The sequence below is a fragment of the Rhinichthys klamathensis genome, unplaced genomic scaffold (genome assembly GCF_029890125.1).
Source record: "Rhinichthys klamathensis goyatoka isolate OS25496 unplaced genomic scaffold, OSU_Roscu_1.1 h1tg000119l_1, whole genome shotgun sequence".
NCBI classification, from domain to species: domain Eukaryota; kingdom Metazoa; phylum Chordata; class Actinopteri; order Cypriniformes; family Leuciscidae; genus Rhinichthys; species Rhinichthys klamathensis.
Genome location: NW_026606656.1, coordinates 6,495 through 33,564, shown reverse-complemented (window position 1 = coordinate 33,564; position 27,070 = coordinate 6,495). Strand labels below are relative to the sequence as shown.

The following is a 27,070-nucleotide window of genomic DNA, read 5'->3' as shown; positions in this document are numbered from 1 at the left end:
TGGGCAAATAATTAGACAAAAAATTTATTGGAGATGAATTATTTCATTATCTCACTTGTTGCAAAGCTTCCGCGAAGAGAAAAGTTTTACAGCAAGTGGATTTGAGCCAAGACGAACGAACATATTCAAACTATTAAGGGTGACATTTAAGGGATAATGTATTGTATTCATTCATAGTAAACTTATTACAGTTTTATTTTTTTATTTTTTACCACAGAAATAATTTAAGGGACATGAAATATTGAATTGTGATTAACTTAATGTTTTTAAATCTTGCCGGTTTATAAATCCATTATACAAGTTACAGTGTCCAAATCAATCGTAAAGTAAATGTGATCACTACAACAATATTGTAGTAGTATTAATACTAAATTACTCTGATTTAATTTTCAAAACAGTCAAAACTGAGACGCAAGACATACACATTTGAATGAAACCAGAGATTGCGTCCACGGTGATCCGAGACATGGATGTGCGCTGTGTAGTGCGTTGCTATTTACAACAGTCATTATAAGTATTCCAGTAGTTTAGTCACCCTGACCCAACCAACATATTTTGTTCATTTAAAGTGTGTGTGCGTGCGTGCGCGCGTGTGTGTGTGAGTGTGTGAGAGAGAGAGAGAAAGTGATTTATTAATAATAATAATATTCAGTCATAATAACTTACACACATCCATAAGTGTTATTATCATTATTGATGATAGGGTTTAATGACGGGTTCATTAAAATCTGCACTAGGAAAACTTATACCTCTCACTCTCAGGGCTCCATGTTAATGTTAATATAATGTTTATGCTTAAAAAAGTGCATAGCTGCTAGCTTGCTAATTGTATTTTTTTGTTTGTTGATTTTCAAATGTTTTCAGGGTGAGCATCAGTTCTTTTTGAACATTTCCATCTCATTTTAACAAAACCGTGATAATATTGATAATCGTGATAACTTTGGTCACTATAATCGTGATATGAAATTTTCATACCGTCCCATCCCTAAACTAAAGGCTGCTATACACTGCACTCATTTTGCTCAGAGTTTTGCCCTCAGTTGAAGTCTGGACGAGTCAACGCTGGCTGCCGAAAGTCAGAGCCATTTTGCTGATTTTGGGCAGTCAGAGTTGACAGATTTTACCCATAGTGTGATTCCATCCAGTCTGAGGAGTTTGATATATTGAGCCAATTTAATAACATTGTTTTAATTTGTCATGCATCTCATTGCAATGAGGCACATGTTGCTTCATGAGTTTGTTGTGTTAAGAATGACTTGAAAGTCGTTTAGTGTGTGATGGCCAGGGTTTTTTTTTTTCTGTAAGTTTCAAAGTTCATATAGTGTATAATGCAGAGTATTTTAAAATCTCTTTAAATTTCAAAAGCTGTCTACTTGTTTCCTGGCTAACAAGGATTGCAAGAGAGCACAGACTACAAGAAACAGAGATACAAGAATATGCACTTAAGTGATTTCAAAACGACACTAAACACTTGACTAATTACTTCTCTTTAATGTAAAAGTGTAAATAGATCTATACAAAATATCTCAAATAAAACAATCATCAAATCAATCATTAAGAAATAGAAATATCACGGCACAACTGTAAATCCTTCTAGAGTATGAGAGTATGAGTCAATGAGACTTGAGAATTCAGCTTCAGTGACTGAAAAAGCTTCACAGTTTGATGGGAGATTGCTGAAGAGAAAGCCACTGTTCAAAAATGTCACATGGCATCTCAGCTACATTGAGCCATAAGGCATGTGGGAGACTCTGCAGCCAGCTGGAAGAAGCTTCAATGGTTTCATGAGACCAAAATTGAGCCATTTTTTGGCCGTCAGACCAAACCCCATCTAGAGCAAGCCAAACGCTGCCCTCCATCACAAATACACCGTACCCACTGTGAAGTGTGATGGTGGCAGTATCATTCTGTGGGGATGAAAGAAGATGCTTGCACATCAACACAAAGCTACATAACAATCGCTTAAAGCAATAAGAGTCAATAATATTTATAGTAAACAATGTCAAGTTTGAATTATAATCTATATTAGTACACAAGCTAGAGAAAAGGTGAAATGCAGAAAGAGGAAATTATTTTATTTATTTTAAGTCCCCCTGTGGTGAAAATCATGTATTTAATGTTGTTTATATGTCTATGTGGTGTTTTTAATATGCTTTAAGATAAACCATGTGCAAATTCATAAGTCAACACCATTGCTGAGTATTTTCTCCTTAAAACTGCAGTGAACCAAAGACAGTCTCAAAAACATGATTAGAAATCGCTGATGTTTCTGACGTCACAAACTACCTTGTAACCATTCAGTGTTTCCTATACATTTATTTATTTGTGGTGGCCAGCCACAAAATCAACATTGACCGCCACAAATAGATTTCATTGCTTTCCATTCATTAATTAGACTGTGATGGCCCGATAATATATTTCAACTGTCAAAATAAAAGCTCACGTTTATCTATTGCATGTATAGAGATTAGGACAAAACTAATTATAAAAGTTTCATTTATTTTTCAGTGCATTTGTTTTATTATAATATTATTGCTACCCACCACAGTTTCACAAAATCCTGTGGGAAACAGAACAACTTGTTGGCAGGCTTTAGCATATGGAGAAAAAGGATTTTTTTTTTTTTATGCTATCTTGGTGATCAAAGATGAGTTTTAAGGGATACAATTATTGACTACAGGGGGACTTTTGATCATTGTCACTGTCAAGTAAATAAAATAAAATAAATAAATTCAACGTAAAACATTAAACCCTGAAAACTTCCAAGGAAGTTTAACATTGTTTATATACCCGGTAGGTCTTATTCATTCACAGATCACAAGTGATGCTTCCACTCAGGCGGTCCTGTGGTTTGAATGAAACTATCATTCCTTTGGCTTTTGCTGACAGGAGCTTGTGTTTAGCTGTGGTTTTCTTTACCCCTCCGCTAGCCCACATCCGTCAGCCTTGGGTTCATCACACTAGTAATGAGGGCCTGTTCCTTTCTGCACGGGCAGGGCTGCAAATTTTCTCTCTCTAAACACAGTCATCCAATCCCACCGCTAGGGGTGGGCAATACGGCCCAAAAAATTATCACTATAAAATTTTTAGCTGACATTGGATCAGATGTGCCTTCCTACCCCCGTATACTGCCTACAAAAGGTAGCACTTTTTAGGTTTCAGACACCTTCTTCACGAAAACTGCAGCTGGGAACAGCAATGCTGATCCCGAGGGTTGGCTCTCTCCACTCTGACTGGGTTAAGTCAACAGCAGGTTTGGCCACATTGACCCAAAGAGCCACATGTGAGAACCCAGCTGCAGCCTTGCACAAATACAGGTTCATTTTGCTGTCTTCAACAGAGCTCGTAATCATTTCCTTTTGTAAACTCCATATAAATCATCAGAAGTTTAATAGAGGAACGGTGTCTTCTGGGACGCTAATGCTGAAACAGAAAAATACCACCGGGTGATGCCCTAAACACATTACTCAATACACGTCTTTCCCTAATTTACATTCTTATTTCAGACTTCAGCGGTCTCAAGTCATTAACCCATTTTCATAAGCAAACTGTAAGACTTCAGCAACATGTTTGCTCTGTGATCAAAAGCAAAACAACAGTATAGTTTTGGCTCTAAAATTTTATTGAACGAGCCACATCCATAATGCATGATTGTGCATGCATGATTGCACGTCAGTTGTATATTATTAATATTATTGCACCAAGTTGCTAGGCAACCATAAACAATTTACAGTTAGGTTAATGAACTGCAATGCCAAACGCAAGAATTGTTTATTGTGAACTTTAATAAATGTAATCTTAATTGAACATTGGTCGGTTCTCATATTGCTGCAGAATTACTGCAAAAATCGTGTGGCCTCTTGTGGCTTATTGCTAATTAGTTATGTTTGTAATGTAAACATCACTATAAGCTCATACTTAAATAGCTCAATTGCTTCATGTTCAACTTGATTTGACTGATTTGATAAACAATAAATAAAGGTGAAAATAATCTCACAGACTAATCTAGGGACTAGAGTATCGAATTGAGCTGTTCTTATTTGGCTCAAATAGAAACACTATAGCAATCACCCAGAACAACTGAGCTATGTTGTAGCAATGTGCTAAAAACCCTAAGACCGCATAGCAACACCCTGGCAACCATTAATACAGTTGCGGCAACTTCTGCACAGGTAAGCATTTCTTAGTTTCTTGTGGAAATGTGAAGATTGAATCATAATCAGAAGAAGAAAGTTCAGCAGAAGAAAAAAATGAATACAGGTTTGGAACAACTTGGGGGTGAGTAAATGATGACAGAATCTTAAGTTAATATTTGGGTGAACTATCCCTTTCAGCACAAACATGCCAACACAACACTGAAACTAACCCCTAACCTAAACTCTACAATTAACCTAGTATATTGCTGTTAACACATCCTGATGAACAGCATTACTGTTTGTCACTATCAGATCCATCTGTGTTTTTTCTGAACTCTGAGCTGAACATTTCTTGACAGGTGACTTGCAGAGGTGGACAAAGTACACAACTTCTTTACTTGAGTGAAAGTACAGATACTACTGGTCAAATATTACTCCGTTACAAGTAAAAGTTGTAAAGGCCGATTTTTACTTAAAGCTGTAGTCCGTAGCTTTTTTGGGGTTAAAAATTATCCAAAATACATATTTGAGAAAATACATAACCAGCCAGTGTTCAAAACTATCGGCTTGCTTTAGCTCGATTCAAAACGGTAAGCTTGTAATAATGTTTTTAATTCCAGTGGTACTGGTGGATTTCCGCGGGAGATTCGAGCATGTCTTTGCGTCATTACATCACATCTGTACACATTAGGGATGCAACGGTACCGCTTTTTCAAAACCGATCCGATCCGATCCCAAAATTCTGAGTATCGGCCGATACCGATACCAATCCGATACCAGTGCAGTTTTTTTTTTAAATCAAGTAGAATTTCTATAACTCTGTGTGTTGAACTGATAATCACTCTTTTGTGTGTTAAACACAATCTACTTAACACAGACAACTTAATTTTAAAGAAAAACAACAAATCCAAAAAATATATGATCATAATCTGTGACAAAAATGCTATAATAAACTAGATTAGTGGATAATTCAGCAGTGCAATTTAGTCTAGAAAAATCATGAGTGCACAATAATTGTATAAAATCTGAACATTTAGTGAAGAAAATTTAGGGGAACAAATAAGAGACAATAAGTGTAACACTAAATCTGGTCAAACATTACACATTGCTCTTTGTATTGTTGTAAAATACATTCATGAAAAACAAGATAACAAAAATCAAAAAGATAAATTATTATATATAGCCTGTATAGGCTACTATAAAATTGAGACATGTTTTAAATGTATAGCACAGCTGTTTAATGAGGCAGCAACATATGATAGATAGGACAGAACAAGAAAGGCTATTAATAATCTTTCATTGCGCAAAAGTAGTATTATATGATTATGAAAGGATCCAATACAGTGCGGCACACAGCGCTTATGCGCATTCCGAGCGCAGAATGATGCGCTTGAAGCAACACGAAGTCACAGCGCGCAGCGCGTCGAATCCGCATTGAACAGTTCAAAGCACAAAGGAAAGACATATCGATGCGTAGTGTATTATACACAGTATCTATGCAATCGTTTATTGAGCCTTTTCTTTTAACAGTTTTAAATTTCAGTTACTGTGCGCGTGAAGAACAATTATAGTGCTCTCTGACTCTAGGCTAGTGTTGCGATCTAACAGACGCCCGGTAGAAAGTAACATGATTTAGTTACAGCAATAAAGTCCAGCAATATAAAGTTGTTTTATGCTAAACCATAGACCTTTATCTACAGATCAAGAATAATAATAGTAACATTGAATCATCTTGATCTTGGAGAGTTTCATCGTGTTGCCTGTCGTAACAGAACGCGACGCGCTGTTAAATGCTGAATGGAGAATGACTGACAGCCGCAGCGGAGGGAAAAAGTTTACGAGGTCTTGAATTTAATGACTTAAATATTAATTTTTATCTCACATTATACTATATAATGGCTTCAGAACACTTATAAGATAGTGCACGAAAACTTTATGGTACTTGATAATGTTTTTGTGCCTTTTGTGGGGCTTAACAATAACACAGAATAATACGCACAATATCGGATTTGGATCGGCCTCCTCTGACCGATACCCGATCCGGCAAAAATGGCAGTATCGGAGCCGATACCGATACTGAGTATCGGATCGATGCATCCCTAGTACACATAAAGAAGGAGGTTCGGCTAGTAGGCTATGTTGCGTGTGAGGATGTTGGAGGTGGAGATATACATGTAGTCACGCAATGCTGACAATGTTAACATTAACAATTTGAGAACAAAGTATAATTTGCACGGTTTTGCGTGATATGATAACTTATAAGCGATTGTTAGATTTAATCAGCGCGATTTACTGCAATGTCAGAACCAGAACAAAAGTGGATGTTTCTTACTAGTTCAGATGACATTTTCCGGTGAAAATTCTTATGTTGGTCATACTTCCAAAAAGAATAATCTCTGATTCTGAATGACAGCCTCACAGTCTCCTCAAACATCGAGGGTGTTGAAGTACAACTCACGTAAAGTTGATAATTCTGCGAATGACTGCAATTGCATATTTCGAACAGAGATGGCGACAAAGAGGAAAAACGCCGGACTGCAGCTTTAAGTAAAATACAGAAGTACTTGTTCTTAAAACTAAAGTATCAAAAGTAAAATGTCAATGCAATTTTTTATTATTGTTGCATTTTTGTATGTAATACTTACAGTACTGTATGCCTCTGAATCTATGCCATGCCTACCCTCATATCAATATCAAATTTATTTATAGAACACAGTTCAAGTAGTGGGATTGAATTTGAGAATGTATTATGTTAGCCTTACTGTTATCTATAAGCTAGTGTGTTCCAAAACAATGACAAAATTCACATTTAGATGACCAAACCCAACGTTGAAAATGAGGTTGATGTCAGAATCCAACGCCAGATTGACATTTATCTCCAACGTTTGGACAGACGTTGTATTGTGGTTGAAAATGAAAATCGAGTTGACGTCAGAAACCAACATCAGTCGGGTTCTGACGTCAACCTGATTTTCATTTCCAACCAAAAATCCAACGTCTGTCCGACGTCGGATGATGACGTCAATCCAACGTCGGGTTCTGACGTCAAACCGACTTTCATTTCCAACCAAAATGCAACCCCTGCAACCAAAATCATCCTCTTAGTGACGTTACTACTTTCTACTCAAGGACCTTGACAGAATTGTAGTGGACTAAAACGTATGATATTTGTCTTTGTAGTGAAGTTAAAGTAAAACGTTTCCAGAAAAAAATTATACTCAAGTAAAGTACAGATAATCAAAAAGTGTACTTAAGAACAGTACTCAAGTAAATGTACTTTGTTACTGTCCACCTCTGGTGACTTGTGCTTAACTGGTTTGGGGTATTTCAGTCTCCTAAAATATGTGGCCTGTCAAGTATTGTTAACTATTACCTTTTCTCTGAACATAAGCGAACTACAAATAACACATTAAGAGCACTAGAAGAACAATCAGTGAATCAGTTCATGCGTGTCAGTTTAAATTCAGTAGATGTTATTCTTTCACTTTTGTAGAATCTAATAAATCTCATTATCATTAACACTGCATCTAATGGACTAAAATACAAACATTGATATGCTGCAATGAGCCAAAAGAAAAACGAACAAATGCATACAGGCAAAAAATAAACTAACATGTAAGAACAAACATAAAAATGCACACAGAATAACAGTCTGACTTGTGGCATTTAATTGAGCATTGCTTATGAAAGCCTACGTGTATTTGCCTCGCGTAGGAGTGTGGTTGGAAGTGTTAATCGAAAATTGAAGCTTTGATTACCATAAGCTTGTTTTATTAAAGGTTGAAGTAATTAAATGCATTTCTACAATTAGAATTTATGGCACTTCCACTTTATTATTTTTAAAAACAGTCTCACCAAATGCCTAAATTACAGATCTCTTTTAATCGCAAATCCATTATTAAAATGACCAATGTTGGGGGATTCAAATAAAATTGTAGACTTTAAAATGTCTAAAATAAAGCTATTGAGGTATAAGAAAAAACTGCCTAGAGTCCAGCATCACATTAAAGTCCAACTATTTCATTTAAATGTAGCTGACTTATATGTTCTAGATCAACGCTGGAAATGTTGACTCACCCACTACCATGATGTTGAGCTCAAAGCCCTGTTTCATGGCCTTCCTCCTCATCTGCTCCAGGATGGCATCGATGCCCACGTAGCTAAAGTCCACGCTGGGTTTCTCCAGGCACATGGCCGGGGGCATCTCTTGTATAACAGACTCTGCCATGATGCTACTGCTGCTGCTACTGCTGCTGTAGCTGGAAATTACCTCTGACCCTGAAGATATGAAGAAAAGATACAATGAGGAGCTGTATATCATGGGGTATTTTGATTTAAACCTCATATGCACTCTACAGCAATCAACAGCATTCACCCAACAAGGTATTTTATAAGCTGAGTCTGATACAGACACTCTTGGAGAGAATGTGCTTCTACACAGCTGGACTATAGACATAATAAACAGGGAACTCATCTCCGGCCTGCAGCCAGCTAGCACATTTTTACTTCTCGATTTATACAAATATCCATTTATTTGAGGCTTATTATTGGGCCAAACATGTTCTCATCTCTCTTCAAATGCATCCATCATGTGAAAGAGCCCCGTTCTCCACATTATCTACAGAAATTATTTAGAGTACAGCAATCTTATGACCCCTCAGTGATCGGATCAGGTTGGGATCCCACTAGACTACAACAGAAGCCAAGGCACATTGTTTATGGATTATGATCAGATCGCTGAAACCACATTTGATCTGGGATATATATTGACCACATTTAAATAAAGTGCATTTAAATGAATGCATTTTTGAAGTGCATTCAGCTATGCAAGTAATATGTAATACGGTTGCGCTGATAAATCACGTCACCTTTAAATGTGAGAAATCACTTGGAATGCCTGAGGACTCGGAGTTATTGACAGGAAATGGCAGAAAGAATTTAGAATGCATTCTTTCAATGTTTTTAAGTTCAGTAAATTACAGACACTGTTCGATTAACACAACCCCCACCCACCACCAAAATTGTGTAACATAGGACATTCACAAGAGACTTGACAAGAATTAGATAAGAAATACCTGATGTCTAAAACAAAACTCCCACCAGACTCCTTCATGGTAAAAATACATGAACCACTTCCTTTGTGTGAGAAATACTCATATTCAGTGATAAGATACTCATGTGGTGATCAAAACGTCATGCTAGCAGTGAAAGACAACACATGATGTTTGTACGACTTTTCTTTTAAAGAAAAGGTGCAACAAAACTTCAACAGAAGTCAATGGAGCCCCAGAGTGTACCTCTTCAGCGGGCCCCATCACCAAGCCTGCGGCCCCATAGCGAGCCCCATGGATCAGCGAGTCCTTCCAGCAGACAAAGCAGTTACAATTTCTTCCAGTCAGTAACTTGATCCACTGGCAGCTTCTCAGGGCTCGGTTATTCAGAAAGCCAGTCGGCTCCTCTCCACCCTGTCAGGGCGTGAAGCCAACAGACCCACAGCCACTGGATTCCTCGCTTCACAAAAGACCCGCTCTTCCCCAGAGACTCTCCAATGTTACAATACATTACAGGTATGCTAGGGCAAATGGCAGCACAGAAACTTGTTTTAAAAAGTAACTGAAACATTTAGAATGTGTTCACTGTTCACAGGATATCAAACATCTGGTGATGAAAGAGAAGAGAATCCATCTCTTTTAACACAGAGAACAGACAACCAAGTTGTCAAGTTATTTACATAAAGTATGTGCATTAAAACCATCATTGATTAAATTATATTGATGGACAGATTTAAAAATTCTAGGCTTTTCTGTCTGTAAATAAATGTCTAAATAAAACCTACATAAATTGTACATATGTAAATAAATAGTTATGAAGAAGTTCATTTTGAGATTTGCCAAATATTATATTTAACGGTGTTATTAAATTAGTGTTTTTCAAAATTAAATTACAGTATCTACATGTAAAAATGGGAAACAAGTACCGGTAAGTACAAATAAATATCCAATATGAACTGATATTGATAAATAAAAATCTCTAACACGAGGCAATAACTGATGGTACTGAAAAATCGTTTCATCTAGTGTCTTCAGTCAAATATCTCAATGTACAAATATGCTGACTGGATTGCACTTTTGAGCTTCCTTTTGCCAGCATAGACTGGAAACACAAACCAAACAAGCCAGGAGGAACAACTAAAACACCCTTTCAGCATGGAAAGAGGCAAAATGGAGCTCCATGCACCCCTTAACAACACTCTCACCTGAATGAGGAGTGTGTTCAAACATCTGACTTAGCTCTCTCTGATTAAGCATTCTGAGAACAGATGGCAGGCATGTGACAACAACACTTTTCCTATGAAGAAGGCTGTCTGAATAGAGAGTCATATTTCCGTTCATACTGCCATTACACTGCACCCGGTGAGGAGACCCACAAAGCCTCCACCTCTAATGGCACACAGACTACATCCTCGGTTCATTTAAAACTGTTTGCGTACCCTCCTCCTTTCCATTTAGCCAGGTCAAGGCAAGAATCACCTTCTTCTGCTTGGTATCTCCATCCTCCTCATGGGTAAATACACATAGATGAATGCAGAGAGGGAAAGAGTCATCTCAAGCTCCTATTTTGCCATTGTCAACAGAGGTTAAAGTGATACAAAGGAGCATCAAAATGACCCATGCTGACTTAAGACAAGGCCGCTGACTATTAAAAAACTTCCTCAAAGGGAACAGAAGACAAACAGTTAGCAGAACAGTATTTCTATTAGGCCTACTCCTGATTCAAAGGAAATTATAATATACATTACAACAGGCCTTAAAAAAAGCAACCATTCCGCCGGATGCTCTCTAAAGTTGTCCATGTGTAGTGATTGTTGGTTGAACGTCAGATACATAAAAGGCACACAAAATGGGAAACACTTCAGGTAGGGCTGGGCAAAAAATTGATTTTCGATAAAAATTTTGTCGATTCAATATCAATTCTCAAAAGCCACAAACCTCTTTCCACAAACATTGAACAATGTCTGATTGACGTTAATCTAATCTTATTACTAGTCTTCTCCACTAGATGTCATCCTCTTATTTACCTTGTAGGATGTTACAGCGGGGACCCTGGCTGTGTCCAAAATCACCCTTAAATACGGCACTAAACCCTAAACCCTTAAACACGGCACTATTTGAAGGGACAGCCATTTGTAGTGGTGTCTGAAACCACAGTGGACATTGTTCGAGTGCGCTCATTCAATCCCATAATGCACCGCAAAAACGAGTGTACAACTGATGTACACTCAACGACTAGAGAATACCCATAATGCACTGTAAGGGTCGTGCCAAATGAATTCCTGCGTCTGACCAGAATATGGTGACCACAGAGGAATCATCTATCCATTCATTTTCCAAACCGCTGGTCCAATGTGGCTACAGCGTAATATCATACAGGTATAAATTCATTTTTAATAGATTTTTATAAATTGTTCAAGATAACTTTTTTTTTTCATCTTACTACTGGAGCTGAAAGTTTGCTAATCTTAAAATAATTATTAAACAGCAAGCACAAATTACGCAAAAGCCCTTCCGGCGCACTCAGTGTCCGAATTCCCTCACTCGTTTTCATTCACTCCTTCAAGAGGACTAATGGACTAGTGGACTAATGTAGGGAATAGTGAATGAGTGTATAGGAGATGATTTTGAACACAGCCCCTGTCATTCATTCCATGCTTAACACGGCAGATGCAGCGTGAAAGACGATCCAGACAGTTAAAGGAACTGTAACTGTAATCAGGCCAGTGCTGTATGGTCTCGAAAGTTTATCATTTGCACACGTTTTTAAGCCTTGCCAATTTAAACATTCACACGCTGGAGAAGTTTTGTGTGTGTACACTTCCGAGGCGCACACACAGAAAGTTGTGCATCTCAGACAGCGTGCAAACAATAAAATCACTTCTCTTTCACGTCTTCTAGCGCTTGAACGGACAAGTTCACACACAATTATCTCAAAATGCCTGTCTTGGCTAGTATCCTAGTCGGTTACAGCTTAAAGCTGCAGTCCGTAGCTTTTTTTGGGTTAAAAATTATCCAAAATAAATTGAGAAAATACATAACCAGCCAGTGTTCAAAACTATCGGCTTGCTTTAGCTCGATTCAAAACGGTAAGCTTGTAATAATATTTTAATTCCAGTGGTACTGGTGGATTTCCGCGGGAGATTCGAGCATGTCTCTGCGTCATTACGTCACATCTGTACACATAAAGAAGGAGTCTCGGCTAGTAGGCTATATTGCGTGTGAGGATGTTGGAGATGGAAATTTATAGCCTTTTCTCACAGCACTTGATATAATTAAACTCATCAATTTGATGGCAGATCCAGAAAGGTTCAAACGACAATCACCAGTGACAACAGATTCACCCGCTGTAAAATGCAAAAGACTTCGGAGTGGCTACAGAAAAAAAGAGACTGCAACCGGCCCATGCGAAAACAAGGATACATATCGGAAGGACATTACATGTAGTCACGCAATGCTGACGTTGTTAACATTAACAATTTGAGAACAAAGTATAATTTGCACGGTTTTGAGTGATATGATAAGCGATTTTTAGATTTAATCAGCGCGATTTACTGCAATGTCAGAACCAGAACAAAAGTGGATGTTTCTTACTAGTTCAGATGACATTTTCCGGTGAAAATTATTATGTTGGTCATACTTCCAAAAAGAATAATCTGTGATTCTGAATGACAGTATCCACATCGGCGCGGTGACTGACAGACACACACTCTCCTCAAACATTGTGTTCATCCGCGCTGTGTCGTGTTAAAAGGAAGTACAACTCACGTAAAGTTGATAGTTCCCCGCGAATGACTGCAATTGCAGATTTCGAACAGAGATGGCGATAAAGAGGAAAAACTGCAGACTGCAGCTTTAAGTGTAAGTAAACAGTAGAGAAAGACAATGCATGTGTATCAGTATATTTGATCCGTGTATTCGGTCTTAGACAGCAGAAGGTTTATAAGGCTGCTGCTACTTTGTGTTTTAATGTTAATCGAACATCAAAAGAAAGAAAAAAGAAATCACTCACTGCTCTTGACTGAATAACTTTTGTAACTTTAATAATGATTAATCTATATTTAATTTATACAGACTATGCAGTGTTATTTTGCATTCGAATACTTTTTTTAATTTCTGTACCTGAAAACTGTTTGTTCTGTTGTATTTATTCATTTGTGCTATTTATATTTATATTAGTTAGTAGTTTTCTCTGTGGTATCGAAAATGGAATGGAGAATTGTGAAATTTCACTGGTATCTACAATTTTGGTGTCATAACCTTATTTATTACAATACAAGGAACAAAAACAATAACTATTTTATTCATGTATTTTTTTTGTGTGGTAAGACCAGTGAAACTGGTTAAATTAATTAAATCAATCGAAAATCGAATTGAATTGAGATCTTGTAAATCGGATTCTAATCTGGACATCTGATTCGATACCAAGCCCTAAATTTGGGAGTTTCGAAGTTGTCATCTGATTGGTTGAATTCTAAAGGATTCCTGGAAGATGTGGGTTGCTTGCATTCTTTAACAGTTCACCTGAAAACGAAATACTGGATTTTCAAAAGTATGTGCAGTTCAGTTCACAATTGTTGCAGTAAACTTGCACAACATTCTCTAATTAATAATTTATTAGATGCACGCCAGTCTGTTATTGTAGGGACTCAGATTAGTTGCTTTACATGTTGGCCAGACGTCCTCTTGGGAAGTCCTTGGCCAATGAAAGCTGCGATGGAGTCCAGACCTTCTGCCGTTAGACTAGTCCATGTAAAATTTCGGAGGGCCCTTTTTCACTGACAGGGTTCCATCAGTTGAAAAGGGCAGTTCTGTGGCTCTGAGAAATTGGCTCCACATCGGCTCCTAAAACCTCAAACCAGGAAGCATGAACATTAAAAAAAAACATGTCCTTACATGTCATATTGCTTATATGGCATTTAAATGATTGCTTTTACAAATATCAAATGTGAGTAGTACTGACTGCTGCTAAGAATTTTATTTGTTTTACACTACCGTTCAAAAGTTTGGGGTCAGTAGATAGGAAGTCCCCCTATGCGGTTCTAGAAAAGAACATTCACTTGCTGCCTTTAGGGGAATTTGGAGGAGATCCTCTTTGGCTCACATGTAATGTCCGGCATCTTAATACCCTCAATCAAGGAGAGCACTTTACAATAGCTGGAGGTCGCTAAAAAGCCCACCTGTATTGACGAAGGAATCTACAAACTGCACAAAGACTGATCAAACACAAACATTGGGTTTTACTTCACTAAACAGACATAAGAAAATCAATTTAAAATCTTTTCCCCCTACTTTTTTTAAAGGAATTGTGTTTCAGAGAACTCGTCATGCCAGTTTGTTGAGTTTATGAAGAGTGGATTTCTTGGCAATACACTATACAACTTCTTCAGAACTGTGTTTTGTAGAAATGTTTGCCTATGACACATTTTTGTACCATCGGTTCTTGGTTCAGCTTCAGCCTCTAATGGAACATAAACCCATTAGCCATCACTGCAAAACATATTTAAAGAGTCTAAACTCCCTGACAACAGGCAGAGTCACAACAGAAGAAACAAGCTGACCTACGAATCTATGATTTCCCTTCATACAGGACCACGTGTGACGTCTTTCCTGAGTGATATTGTGCAGCTCAGAAAAGTAAACTGACCCCATGGCCTGTCATAGAGAATGGAAATCTATGCCAGTAAAAGGAGCTGTGAACACAGGTGCAGTGCACAATCAGAGTGACCCCATAAATCTCCAGTACCATTAGCCCGAGCATTACAACCTTGCCAAATAAGCAAAACAGCTGAAAGACATTAAAATCACATTATAAGAGAGCAGAAAAAAAAAACTAAAAGGCTAATATGTAATATTACGGCCTGCTTGTGTAGATTATGTCCAGACAGAAATTTATTAGACAAATTGACCCTCAGTGCCTGGTTGCAAGAAACTATTTCTTTTGTGTTTTACAGTAGAAAAAAGTCATGGATTAGGAACAACATGACAGCAATGAGGTCTTTTTTCATTTTCGGACGAAGACATTAAAAAAGGCACCTTAAAGTGAGATCAAAGGCCGTAATGAAAATGCATGCAATTTCTGTGAGTTTGAAATTCTCTCATTCCTGTGAGTCATCACTCAGTGAACCGCTGTGACAGACAGAGTGTCGACTGACAGGTTTGGGGGGCCTCCGCCGCTAACAGACTCCATGCCTGAGGAGATAACAGTTAGACGGGCCAAGTGAACACTGAAACACCCGCAGAGAAAAACAACATAAGGGTGAGAGGAGAGGTGAACACACAGTCCTGCGGCTGATGATTAGCTGTTTCCTGAATCGGGGAATGTTGGAACCCTGAGACTTGTTTTTAACCAACATGGGATCTATACAAATAGCGAATCTGTTTCCAAGCCATCATTAGAAAAACATTTTACATTTTTGACGTAATGAGAACCAAATCACAGTTCCTGCCATTATAAACAACACAAGCAGCTATTATCATCATCAGTGAGAATTCAACTACATTGTACCTGATATTTTTTAAATTAGCTTTTTGCATATCACAGTGGTTAGTTAAAAACCATCCAACAAGACCCGAAGATTTTACACAGTCTCAGTGGACAAAAACAAAACTTTCCATCTGAAACTGAAGAGTTGGACGGTATTAGTCCACTCTCTGTTTTCAATTACAGGCAAAAAACATCTTTCATCTATTGCTGTCTCCAAGTCTCCAAGCATGCAATAGCTTTGTAAATAAATGCCAGCGACTCTGCAGCAAAAAGAGTAAGAAGAGAGGAAGTCACGCTGAACGACTGATTTATTCCACTCAGCCTGAGGTAAAGGTTGCAAATCACAGAATGTGTCCGAGGTGTGACACTTTTAAAGTCTACCCAGAGGATTTGCAAGAGTGTAAGGAGGAAGAAACAGTCTCATCCCAGTCTAAGGGGAGTCCATAGGGCTCAGGTCAGACCACATTGAAAAAATTAGCAACTTCCTGTTTGGGCCATTGCAAAAATGCCATCTTGAGCGGCCTTCTGACTATCGAGACAAACAGACTATATTTAGCCAAAATAGATGTATGGAGAAGATTAACACTGTTTAGTAGGGGTGCATCGATATTGAAATTCTGATGAGCTGATAATTATTTTCATGTTACGTCCAGAAACATAAATAGCTGATATGTATACTACTAGTCAAAAAAAAAAAAAAAATTTTAACATTTCAAATGTCATAAGTGAATGTAGGCATCACATTATAAATGTAATATATTTAAGTTTTTCTAAATAATAAATTATTATTGTTGATTTTAAATAATAAAAAGACAAAGGTTTGGGTCATTAAACTTTTTTTTAAATGAACACTTTAAGGACACAATAAATTAATCAAAAGTGACAGTAAAATGCATTACAAAATTATTCTATTTCAAATAAATATATTGTTTTTTCTATTAATCAAATAGTCAAATTCCACAAAAGCAGCACAACTGTCTTCAACATTGATAAAAATAAGATATGCTTATTGAGCAGAAAATCAGCATAATGATTTCTGAAGGATCATGTGACACTGAAGACTGGAGTAATGATGCTGAAAATCAGCTTAGCTTTGATCACAGGAATAAGTTATTTTAATTGGTCATATTATTTAGCAATATAACAGTTATTTCTATATTTTTGATCAAATGCAACCTTGGTGAGAATAAGAGACTTCTTTCAAAAATATTTTTAAAAAATCTATCCGACGCTAAATTATTAAGCAGTATAGTTTACATCCAATATTGACCCATGATACAGATCAATTCAAATAACAATCTAATATAAGTTGATAACCATTATGGTACAAATGGTGCCTCTCTAGCCATTATATTCTCAACTGCACCTGTAACAATCAAGCAGCCACTTGAACATTATCATTCCATTCCCGGAAAGGAGATATCAGACATATAACAAACACATACATTAAAAATATATCTTTTAACATCACTTGATATGACATTTCCTGTGAGCTCTGGAAAAGTGGTTACAAACTCTTTCAATATATCTGCTCTTCTCTACACATTCCCCAACATATGATTCCAAGGAAAAAATGGGAATGTGATTAATTTATCATGTCTTCTAGACAAGATAAATCCAGTCAAAAGGTACCATTACCGTTTCAAATATAGGCAGTACTCAGGGGAGCCATCACTTTGCTACAACCTTTCTTTCTCAGAAATGACTCCAGAAAAAAAAAAGATACTAATGCTGCGTTCCAGGCAGGTTTTTGAGCACGTAAATCACGACTTCAAACCACGACTCACGACTTTGTAGCATTCCAGGCCAGTCACGCCAAACTACCTGAGCGCAATATACATACTTATTGTTTCAGACACATAACATTGTAATACATAATCGTGTGTGTATTATTATTATATTATTATTAATTTGACTGCAACGTTATATTGTCCTAAAGTGTATTCTCACCGTGTACCGCCTGCAGTTCACTGCCATTGTTGTTTTGTATGGTTTCGCGGGCTATGTGACGTGAGAGCTCGTAACTGGGAGTACATCGATCTAGTACGAGTTCACGGGTGGGAAGTCAAGGGTTTGACTGCCGTTCCAGTGCACTTTCACGGGTATAAGGTTGGAAAAAAACACGGGTTACAGGTTGCCTGGAACGCGGCATAAGCATAGAATAAGCCTGAGGACATGCATTATGCGAGAGCATGCACAATTATAATATTACGATTAAGCTCCGGCAAACTACAAAAGACACCCAGAGGCAAGACCCAGCCATGTAGAAAGTTACGGAACGACTCTAGCAAGGTCAGACCAGGAAGATCAACAACTCGACGCACAAGAGAGAGGGAGAAAGACAAAAGGAGAGAGGGAATAAGCAAACTTCTGGCCTCCTGCAGAGAGCGGATCAATGCAGAGAGGAAATTGATGTTAACTCTACACAAACGCAGAGTGTTAGACTCATAGTTTTTGTGTGGGTGTGATGACCGCTCGTTCAGCGCGTCGCTGGGCCAGAGAGGATGACCTCCGAAGCTTGGGGTTGTAAATGCAGATGGTGTCATGCACACAATGGAAAAACTTCTGGAAGTTAGGGATATCGTACTCCCAAACTGGCAAAGGACAGCAGAAGTGTAAGTGAGTGATAAGGATGGTGTGAAAAACAATATGGAAGAGGAAACATTGCGAAACAATCTGCTCATCGAGTATTACATTTGAAAAAAACTGAAATGAAAATAAAAATGTGACTTGGCTAACCAGCTCACCAACTCCTAATGTTGTTATGGTACGTACTACAAACATTCCTGACTGCCAAAACATTAAATGCGCAAAGAGGAAATGTTCTGCCAATAAGCTTTTAGTTGAAATGAAGTCATTCGCAACCCATTCTTCTGGCTAACTAGATATGAGCCACCTGCACTGCATAGCTGGAGTGATAAGGCCTTTGGAAATATGGCCCTGGCATTCTTAACAAATGATCCAACAGTAGTCCAGAGAGCTTAAAGTGTATCGTTGGAACGACCGGAATGATCTTTGGAAGATTCTTGGATCTGACCTCAAAGTGAAAGCGACAACCAGAACATCTGGGAATCAAGGCAAAGCTGATACTGCACGGTGACATCACTTCTACAATGCGTAAAATCAGTGAAAATCACATGAGAGATCAGATGAGAGATAGAAAGCAAGTGATTGTGGGTGCTTTTCCTCAGCATGCTTCATCTCTCAGGCGAACAAAAATTTTAGTATCAAAGAGGCCTTTTACATTCAGTATCAGTTCTTCAGAACCAGGCTCAATGGAGATTCCTGTACACTATCTGTATTGAGATAAATGAACACTCTCACATAGTTGAGCGCTTAAATGAGTCATATTATTGTCCAAATATGCTTAGAAACCATCTTGATTTGAGTTGTTGATCCTTGAAATGTGATCATGAACAGACGGAACATGTAACATGAACAGACTGGAAAGGCAAGCTATGAAAAAGTAATGTTTACTTATGTTTACATAAATAGCCTGAGGTGATATTTAAAGTTAGTCCTGAAAGCTCTTTGAATAATTCACACTCATAATATGATGGTAAACAGGATTAAATTGTTCACAGGAACAAGAATAATTATTCAAACAGTCTTAAAAGACAATTAATTACAGTTTATGAAAGTCACAGGCATGAATTCCATACCATCTGTTAAACCTAGATGCTCCGCAATACTTTGCATTGCAAATCAATACCGGTTATACATGCGTGATGACAGACACTAGCAGTGCCTCAAATATGAAAGCATAAGTGTTAACCTCATGTGCCCGGCAGGTGTTTATGACACTATAAAGCCGCCGCTCACCCCCACCACAGAAAGGACGAATCAGAGGTCTAGGTCTAACCATGCTCCATTACTGCCAAAGACCAAATAGTTCAGTGCTAGTAGACATATACAGGAAAGTAGAAACATTCACATCATTAATATTCCCAACAAACCCAATTATGGAAAACATTATCATCCCACAAGAATCCTTCTATAGGTTCTGTGGAGTTTTCAGTGGAAGCGGGCTGAAACCCTCAGAGGCCTGCTACCCTGGGTTTGGGAGAGTATGTCGACTGTATAAATAGAGAAAGGCCAGCGAGGAGTTTGAGATGACTCATCAAAACTTAGGAACAAAACGTGGTGTAGGAAAGACAGAAGAAGTGGTTTCACTTTGTTAGCAGTGAACATCTCTGGCTTTCAACATATCTAATAGCCTTTTGACATGCTATAAAAGACCACCTGAGACATACAGACTGTGCTAATGATACTTGACCTAAACTATTTATTTTTAGTTTCGGTGACTTCATTTCTATGCTGGATGGCTGGATGTCAAACCTGTTGACAACAGGAACAAACGTTGGCTTTGCTGTTACTACAGATAGCTCTTCTCATGTTTTTAACAACTCAAAGAACGGTGACAAGTCTGTGATAGTGGGTGGCAACTGAAATGGGCTGAAGGAAACGGATGAGAAAAACATGTTTTTTTTTCTCATATATTATGAACAAACGGATAATGACATGGACATGACCAGGATAGAGAGGAAGAAAGTTGTGTGGCTTTCTTCCTGGTCCCCTGCAGGATGTGGGCAGACACATAAATGACACGTTGAGAAAGTCACTGTTGTAAGTTCAATAGCAATAGATTTTTTTAACAAAGGTCAGATCAAAACTTAAGGGTGAATCTCAAGAAAATATGTAAATACAAAATACACCTTTTTTTATTAAAGAAAATTAGGTATATTTTTATCATACTTTTTTTCCATTGATATTTTTTTGTAATGTTGTAATTGTAAAAAAAATTAACATTTAAATCTGCATAAATGAATGACTACTGTGATAGCAAAATACAATCAATAGTAAAAATACAATGCAAAAAAAAAAATTCCTAAACAGAAAAACTATAGGAAAAGTTTGAAAGGGAGACTTTGAGGAGGTGAAATTACACAGGACTCATGCAACCCTGTAACCTGCACACTTTTAATTACAAGGCCAAGAGAGAAGGTGCAGACAGGGAGTAAAGGATGAAAAGGGAGAGCGGAACAGGCAAACACGCCCCCTATGCAAACTTACAGATGCTTTAAGAGACCTAATAAATCTTCCCCGCTCAGAACTTTCCAGTTTAAACATCCGTGAAGCTCTAACATGGAAAACAGGCAGTCTCTCTGCTGTGAACAGGGAAAAAATCATACTTACAGACAGACATGTATTTACAGACTCACCTACATGCACACACAAAAGTCCAACTGGCTCTGAACTAAACTTTCCTACATTGTTAACGCTTTTAAAGAAGCAAATTGTCAGCAGGCAGCAATAGACAACCAGAATGGGAGAGATTGAGTGAAGGAAAAGGAAAAAGAGAGGAAGAAAGAGTGGAAGTGTGTTGACCTACCCTCCTGCTCGTCCCTGCTCAGGCTCAAACCTCCAGTGTGAGCCTCAGCTGGAGTCTCTGGGCTTCTCTCTGACTCCACCCACATAGTGTCATGTGACACTAACTCACCACACCTCTCTCCAACTACAGAGAAAACAGTTAAATGAGATGGCCAGAGGAAAAAGAGAGAGAGAAAGAAAGCAGGAGGTCTATCTGCCTGACAAAGCACACGCACAAAGCTTAGCGGCTGGCTGGCTATCCCTCTTCAGTCCTGAATTGAGAGAAAACAGAGCAAGCTCAGAGTTTGGACTGTCCAGCACCAATGATTTATGAGCTCTGAATTACCTGATCCCAGCTTTTGTTCTTCCAACTCGAGGAATTTGCGAGATCTCTATTTAGGGGGAATGTGTTATGTTGCATACATGAGTTTTGAGACACCCTGATTTAAAAGAAACTACTCTGAGTCTGATCCTGAAAAAAATCTGTGTACATGTTTATGTACATACATCCTAAAACTTTATGCCAGTAGTTGCCCTATTTGAGACCACTAATCAAATTTCAAAATTCAAAACCTTCCAATTAAGCACAAAATCCCAATCCCAATAATATAATTTGTCATAAATAAATAGTACAATAAAATAAATAAATGCACAATAAAAGCATGTTCACTATAGTGGACTTTTGGCCCCCACTGTTTCTTTTTCAGTTTAGACTCAATCCAAACCAAAAAGAAAAGAGAGAGAAAAAAAAACACATGCTTTCAATCGCAAAGAACGATCAGTGTCCCTAAATAAAAAGCAGATCTCACATCATTTCTCACAGAGAGTTTAGCTGAAAAACTGCAACTTAACTTTCACAGAAAACATCACCAGTACAGGGAGGATTAGATTACAATCCTTAATCAATAAGTCCATCCGTCCGCTTTTCATTCACCATACGTCTGAAATACTGCTGTGCTTCATGTCTAGTCTCTGCTGCAAATAAGAGTTAATGAGTAAGTCTAATAATATTGTTTACATTATTGAATCAGACGTGCCAGATAATTGCGGTCACTCCAAACATGTACCATGAAACTGAACAGGCAGAACTCATGGCAACTCCTGATGTAGGGCGTCATAGATTGCAGGCCGTGGCCCTTGACAATAAGCCACTTCCCTTCTTTCACACGCCAGAGGGAGGGCTTGAGTTTCAACATCAGCTTGTATTAACACGGAGCAAAAATAAACCCTTCTGATGTTTGGCTGGGTTTACAACAATTCTAAGAGTTCTCCGAGGACAAATCCTTCACACTTTGCATCTCTGCACTTTTCCAGGAGGCCGGCTTTCTGCTTTTGCTGAAATGCTTGTGAAAGTAGCAAACTCTGTGTAATCCACTCAAACCTGTGGTCAGAACAGCGCAGACATTTGCTTAATTGGTTGAGCATTTCCCCCAAAATATAAAGAAACCTACTCTATTTTCAAGTTAAAAGATGCCAAAGTTTTCCCACAATGCTTTTCGTACGAACCCTGCGAGATCTGTTCCTCTCCTCCAACATAAGCCAGCAGGAGATCTTGCTGACATAATGTACTCACCATACAATGGTCACTATTCAACCTCAACATGCACTCATCTCCAATGTTTCTGTCAGATGAACAGCATCTACTGACTTTCTCTGACTTCGTTCCATATTCAGTTTCTGGAAAGCCCTGCATGCAGATGTCAGAAGGAGAGAAAGAAGTTGGAGGGGAGAGCAAGTAACATTTGTTCCCTTGCTAGGAGGTCTTACAGCAGATAAACAATGGATCTGCGCCATCTTTGTTCCCCAGTGCTGAGAAAGAAGGCATGATTTATTCCTCTGTAAGACTAATGCAAACCATTTGTATCAAGGATTCACTTTTGCAATGGTCATAATTCCCAGCTTACGTGGTTGTGAGAGAATGTAATACAAGAGAGGATCAGATGTTTTGTTATGAGCAAAACACCTCATACAGCAAATAGAGGAGCAACTTTTAAAAGGCTATAAAGTAGCTGAATTCTAGCCAGTGACAAAAATGTCAATAAGGAAATTTCAAGCTCGCTATCGGAGGTAATCCCATGCTTTTGGGGTTTTAATTTGTAGTTCAGAAAACATGATTACTCTTGAGCTGCTAGTTTTCCTCATTGGAACATAGTAAACCAGCTTTAATGAACTACATCCATCTGCTCAAATGTTTTTCATTTGCATCTTTGTTGCAGAAGGAAACTAAAACCAAAGTCTGTATGAAACAAACAAGATTTTGGAATCAGATCATTATTAGATCATGATTTGGCTCCAATTACTCACATCAGGGTCCCAGTGGTTAATTTAGATTTCTTCCTACTTAAACCACAATAGTAAACAGAGTGAGCTATTACTTCATATAAAGTCAAACAGTCTTAGAGAACCATAAACCACTCTGCATTAGATAACTGGGTTTGCTGGGAGCTGTGCGGAGAAAGTTCATTACTATAGGAAAAGTTTGGATTTTTACCACAAGGTTTGCCAGGTTACTGAAATCTTTGAAAGATTTTTAATGTTTTGTCACTCAGTAGCATGTAAACTAGATGTCAAAAGAACAGAACTGTGTTTTTTGCTTCCACGATTGGTCTTTGAAACAATCAACTTTTGTTTTTTTATTTTTTTGACAGAGATGTATTCTGCGTACACCCATTTCCATTTCTTCTGTACAGTGTTGGAAAGTAACACTTTTAGTAACACTTTTTTCCAGCTAAATGGCACATAAAAACAAAAATTGTGGTTTAGTCAGATGGCTATTCTGGTCTAAATTGCCAGTTCTTGGCCAAAATAAGAGGCAAACTGAACCAAACGGAAGTTTTTAATAATATATAGGCTATATATATATATATATATATACATACTGTATATATAGGCTATATACAGTATATAGCTGGAAATTGTCATGTTATTTTACTTGGTAATATTTTGTATGTAATTGCAATGTTTGAATTCTTTTTGATTGTAATTTGTGTTGTTATTGCTTTGTATAATTTTATGTTGTGAATATTTTAAAGAGGACCCCAGGAAGATTAGCTGCCATTAAATGGGCCGCTAATGGGGATCCTAATAAAAATGAAATGAAATTGAAATCAATAGGCTATATTTCATTTCAGCTTCATTACAATTAATGAAAAATATTTTTTAAAGTTTCAGTTAACAATAACAACACAAGTTTTGATGCCTAATATAGCATTTATAGCAATGGTAAATAATTTTAATATCAGACATTTATCAGTTATCATCTATAAAAGTAAAATAATCATCATCGTATTTGCCAGAATTGTTATATAATATTACCTCCCTAGCCAGTAGTCACAAGTCTGTCTACTCTGCATTTGTCTAACAGAAGAAAAAAGACAGAGTGGCAGTCTGGCAAATCACAGTAGGCCACCATATAATGACGTATGCAGAAACAGCTATATCAGATGACTGATCACTCAACATGCTTCACAACAAACAACAAGAGTATCACTTTACAACCTCTTGTCTCCTCAACGCTCTGACTGCACAATGACCCCCATCCTCTGATCCAGCACTAATTTGTCTGATCAACAGCTTGGCCTGCACTGCTGGGATTGGGTTTATCCCCTGAAGAACATGCAGATAGACAGAGAGGAACAGATATCATTATTCAGATATCTCTTGGATGCCAAGAGACATGATATGCCCACAAGCTGTTGTCACAAGCCGTGCCAGCTTGTCCATATGGCCCTAGGTGTGGAGAGGATTGGGGTGAGGGGTACAGCTGGCACAGAGGGTCTCTGACCCTGACACAAGAGCAGGGGAGACAGCTGTACTTGCTTATCCCCAGTCAAAACCACAAGGCCAAGTGGAGAAAGAGGAAGCCTGGGGTTTGTAAAAGGATAAGAGCTGCACAAATCACACACTCACAGTTGTGGTAGGCCCCCTTCACACCGTGGCTCCGCAGAGTCAGGGCCAACAGCCAGATATACTGACAGTGAGACGACAGAGACTCCGTAGACCTCATACTGAGCCTATGAGTTTGTTTGATGCATTTGATAAAAGTAATTCTTCACACACTCCCGTTCTGCCACTGGTCATGTCATATGTAATTGATGTTTTGTCAAAATTAGAATCCATCAGGTAAAATTGGTTAAATTATTATAAATGATTTCAAATTTATTATAATTGCATAAATATTACAATTATTTGTTGTAAAATGTTTTTTTATGTTTCAGAGTGGTATGGTTTTTTGTTGTTGTAATTTTATTATACTGTAGATATACGATGTTATTCACCATTTAATCATATTTGTCAAAAAACTATGGTAATACAACAGTAATCGATCACAAAAGAGACACACAGACAAATGATGAGGTTATGATCTTCAGGAACAGTGTTAAAAATAAATTTCAACCTCTCTAAGTTTGTCAGCCGTATAGGACAAACTTTTTCCAGGATGGAAAAAAACAGCGACAACACTCTTCATCTTCTCTAGCGCAGTTCAGCCAGGCCTCGCCAACTTTTTCGCGTATTCCGTGGGCGGGGATTATTCAAATGAGGAACATTATGACTTCATAAGATCCGGAAAAAGTGTGTTGTAGTTCAAACAAGCTGTTCGTTGTAGTTCTTGAAAAGTGGATTCCGTTAAATAAAATATCCCCCTTTGGAGTGGACTTGAGCTTTGTACCCTTGCAGATCTTTTTAATGCTCAAACAGCAACATTACAGCCTAACTAAAATTGAAAAAAGATTTTTTTTCCCAAGGAAAAAACATTTTATTGACTACAGGGGGACTTCAAAGAAATTGTGTAGTGAAAAATATTAATATATTTTTTCCTCTAATAAATAATATGTAAACAAAGGAAAGAAACTGCCCAGACCACAGTGATGGTTTACATTTTTCAAAAACAATAAAAAAAAACACACTTCAGATTTTATATCCCAAGATAAAATGTCCAAAACAAAGCTGAAAAAAGTTCTTAAAGAGACCAACTCATTTGTGATAAGCTTCATGAATGTTTATTGAAAAGTAATTTAATTTTTTCCATAAAACTAACAGAACCTACCAGTAACCTAGAATAGATCTCTGATCCAAGGGAGACGTTTAGAAATGGAAAGCGGTCTAGATGCAGCAGTTTTCCTACAAAGTCATCTTCCAACAAGGGTCTGACATACAATCTGAGAGTTACACCAACATGCTAAACTACAATATCAGAGCAAAAAACAAACAAACTCCAAACCGAATTCATAACAACATTTTTTTTTAACCTTTTACATGGGAAACAGCTGATAGAGCAGTAAACCTCAGTGGGCAGCTGCCGCCCTGTTTTCCAGAGCTGTTGGGAATGTAGAGTCATGGTGAGGAGGCTGTTAGAGAAAACAGAGTTAGATGCAGTCAAAGGCCTGTTTGTCACCATGCGTCCAGAATTGCTGCATGCTTCATGCAGACGAGAAACCACCACTCACTTCCGCACCACACAGCAGCTCTTTTGTTCTCTCCAGCACAGAGAGCCTGAGGAGGAGACATGTGAACCCTTGTTGGAAGATGACTTAGTAGGAAAACTGCAGCATCTAGACATTATCCATTTAATGTCCATTTTCCATTTCTAAACGTCTCCCTCGGATCAGGGATCTATTCTAGGCCACTGGTAGGTTCTGTTAGCTTTATGAAAAAACTGATAAAAAAAATAAACATTCACTAACCTTTATGATTAGTAAGCTTGTTGGGTCATTTCTTAATTGCTAATGTAAAATCTAGGTTCTGAAAAAAACCCAGTTGAAAACCACTGATCAGCCAAGCTAAAAACTACTGACAAACTAACCTCAGGATCAACTCTTTCTGTGGGAAAAGAGTGAATAAAGTGAAGCTTCAAATCAAAGAGTTAATATAGAACCGCTGACCGAAGAAAAAACATCCACACACGCAGAGATTCAGTAAACTCCTACTGTTTGTGTGAATCGAGGGGGAGGCGACCAAAGAGAAATAAACTCTTGCTATTAGCATTTCAAAGCCGCCACAGTAAAGTCCATTTCAAATAAAGCATG

The 27,070-nt window shown here is 37.8% G+C and overlaps 1 protein-coding gene across 1 annotated transcript in view; it reads right to left on the bottom strand.

Moving 5' to 3' along the window:
* The window catches only part of septin9a (septin 9a), a 33,440-nt gene extending 12,260 nt beyond the window's left edge, over positions 1 to 21,180 (bottom strand). The window contains exons 1-2 of the mRNA XM_056255118.1: positions 21,067 to 21,180; positions 8,214 to 8,414 (exon numbers count right to left, since the gene is read on the bottom strand). Of these exons, the coding sequence (XP_056111093.1) occupies positions 8,214 to 8,414; positions 21,067 to 21,151 (286 nt within the window). The 5' untranslated portion in view covers positions 21,152 to 21,180. The remainder of the gene's footprint in view (positions 1 to 8,213; positions 8,415 to 21,066) is intronic.
* Positions 21,181 to 27,070: the final 5,890 nt, after the last annotated feature.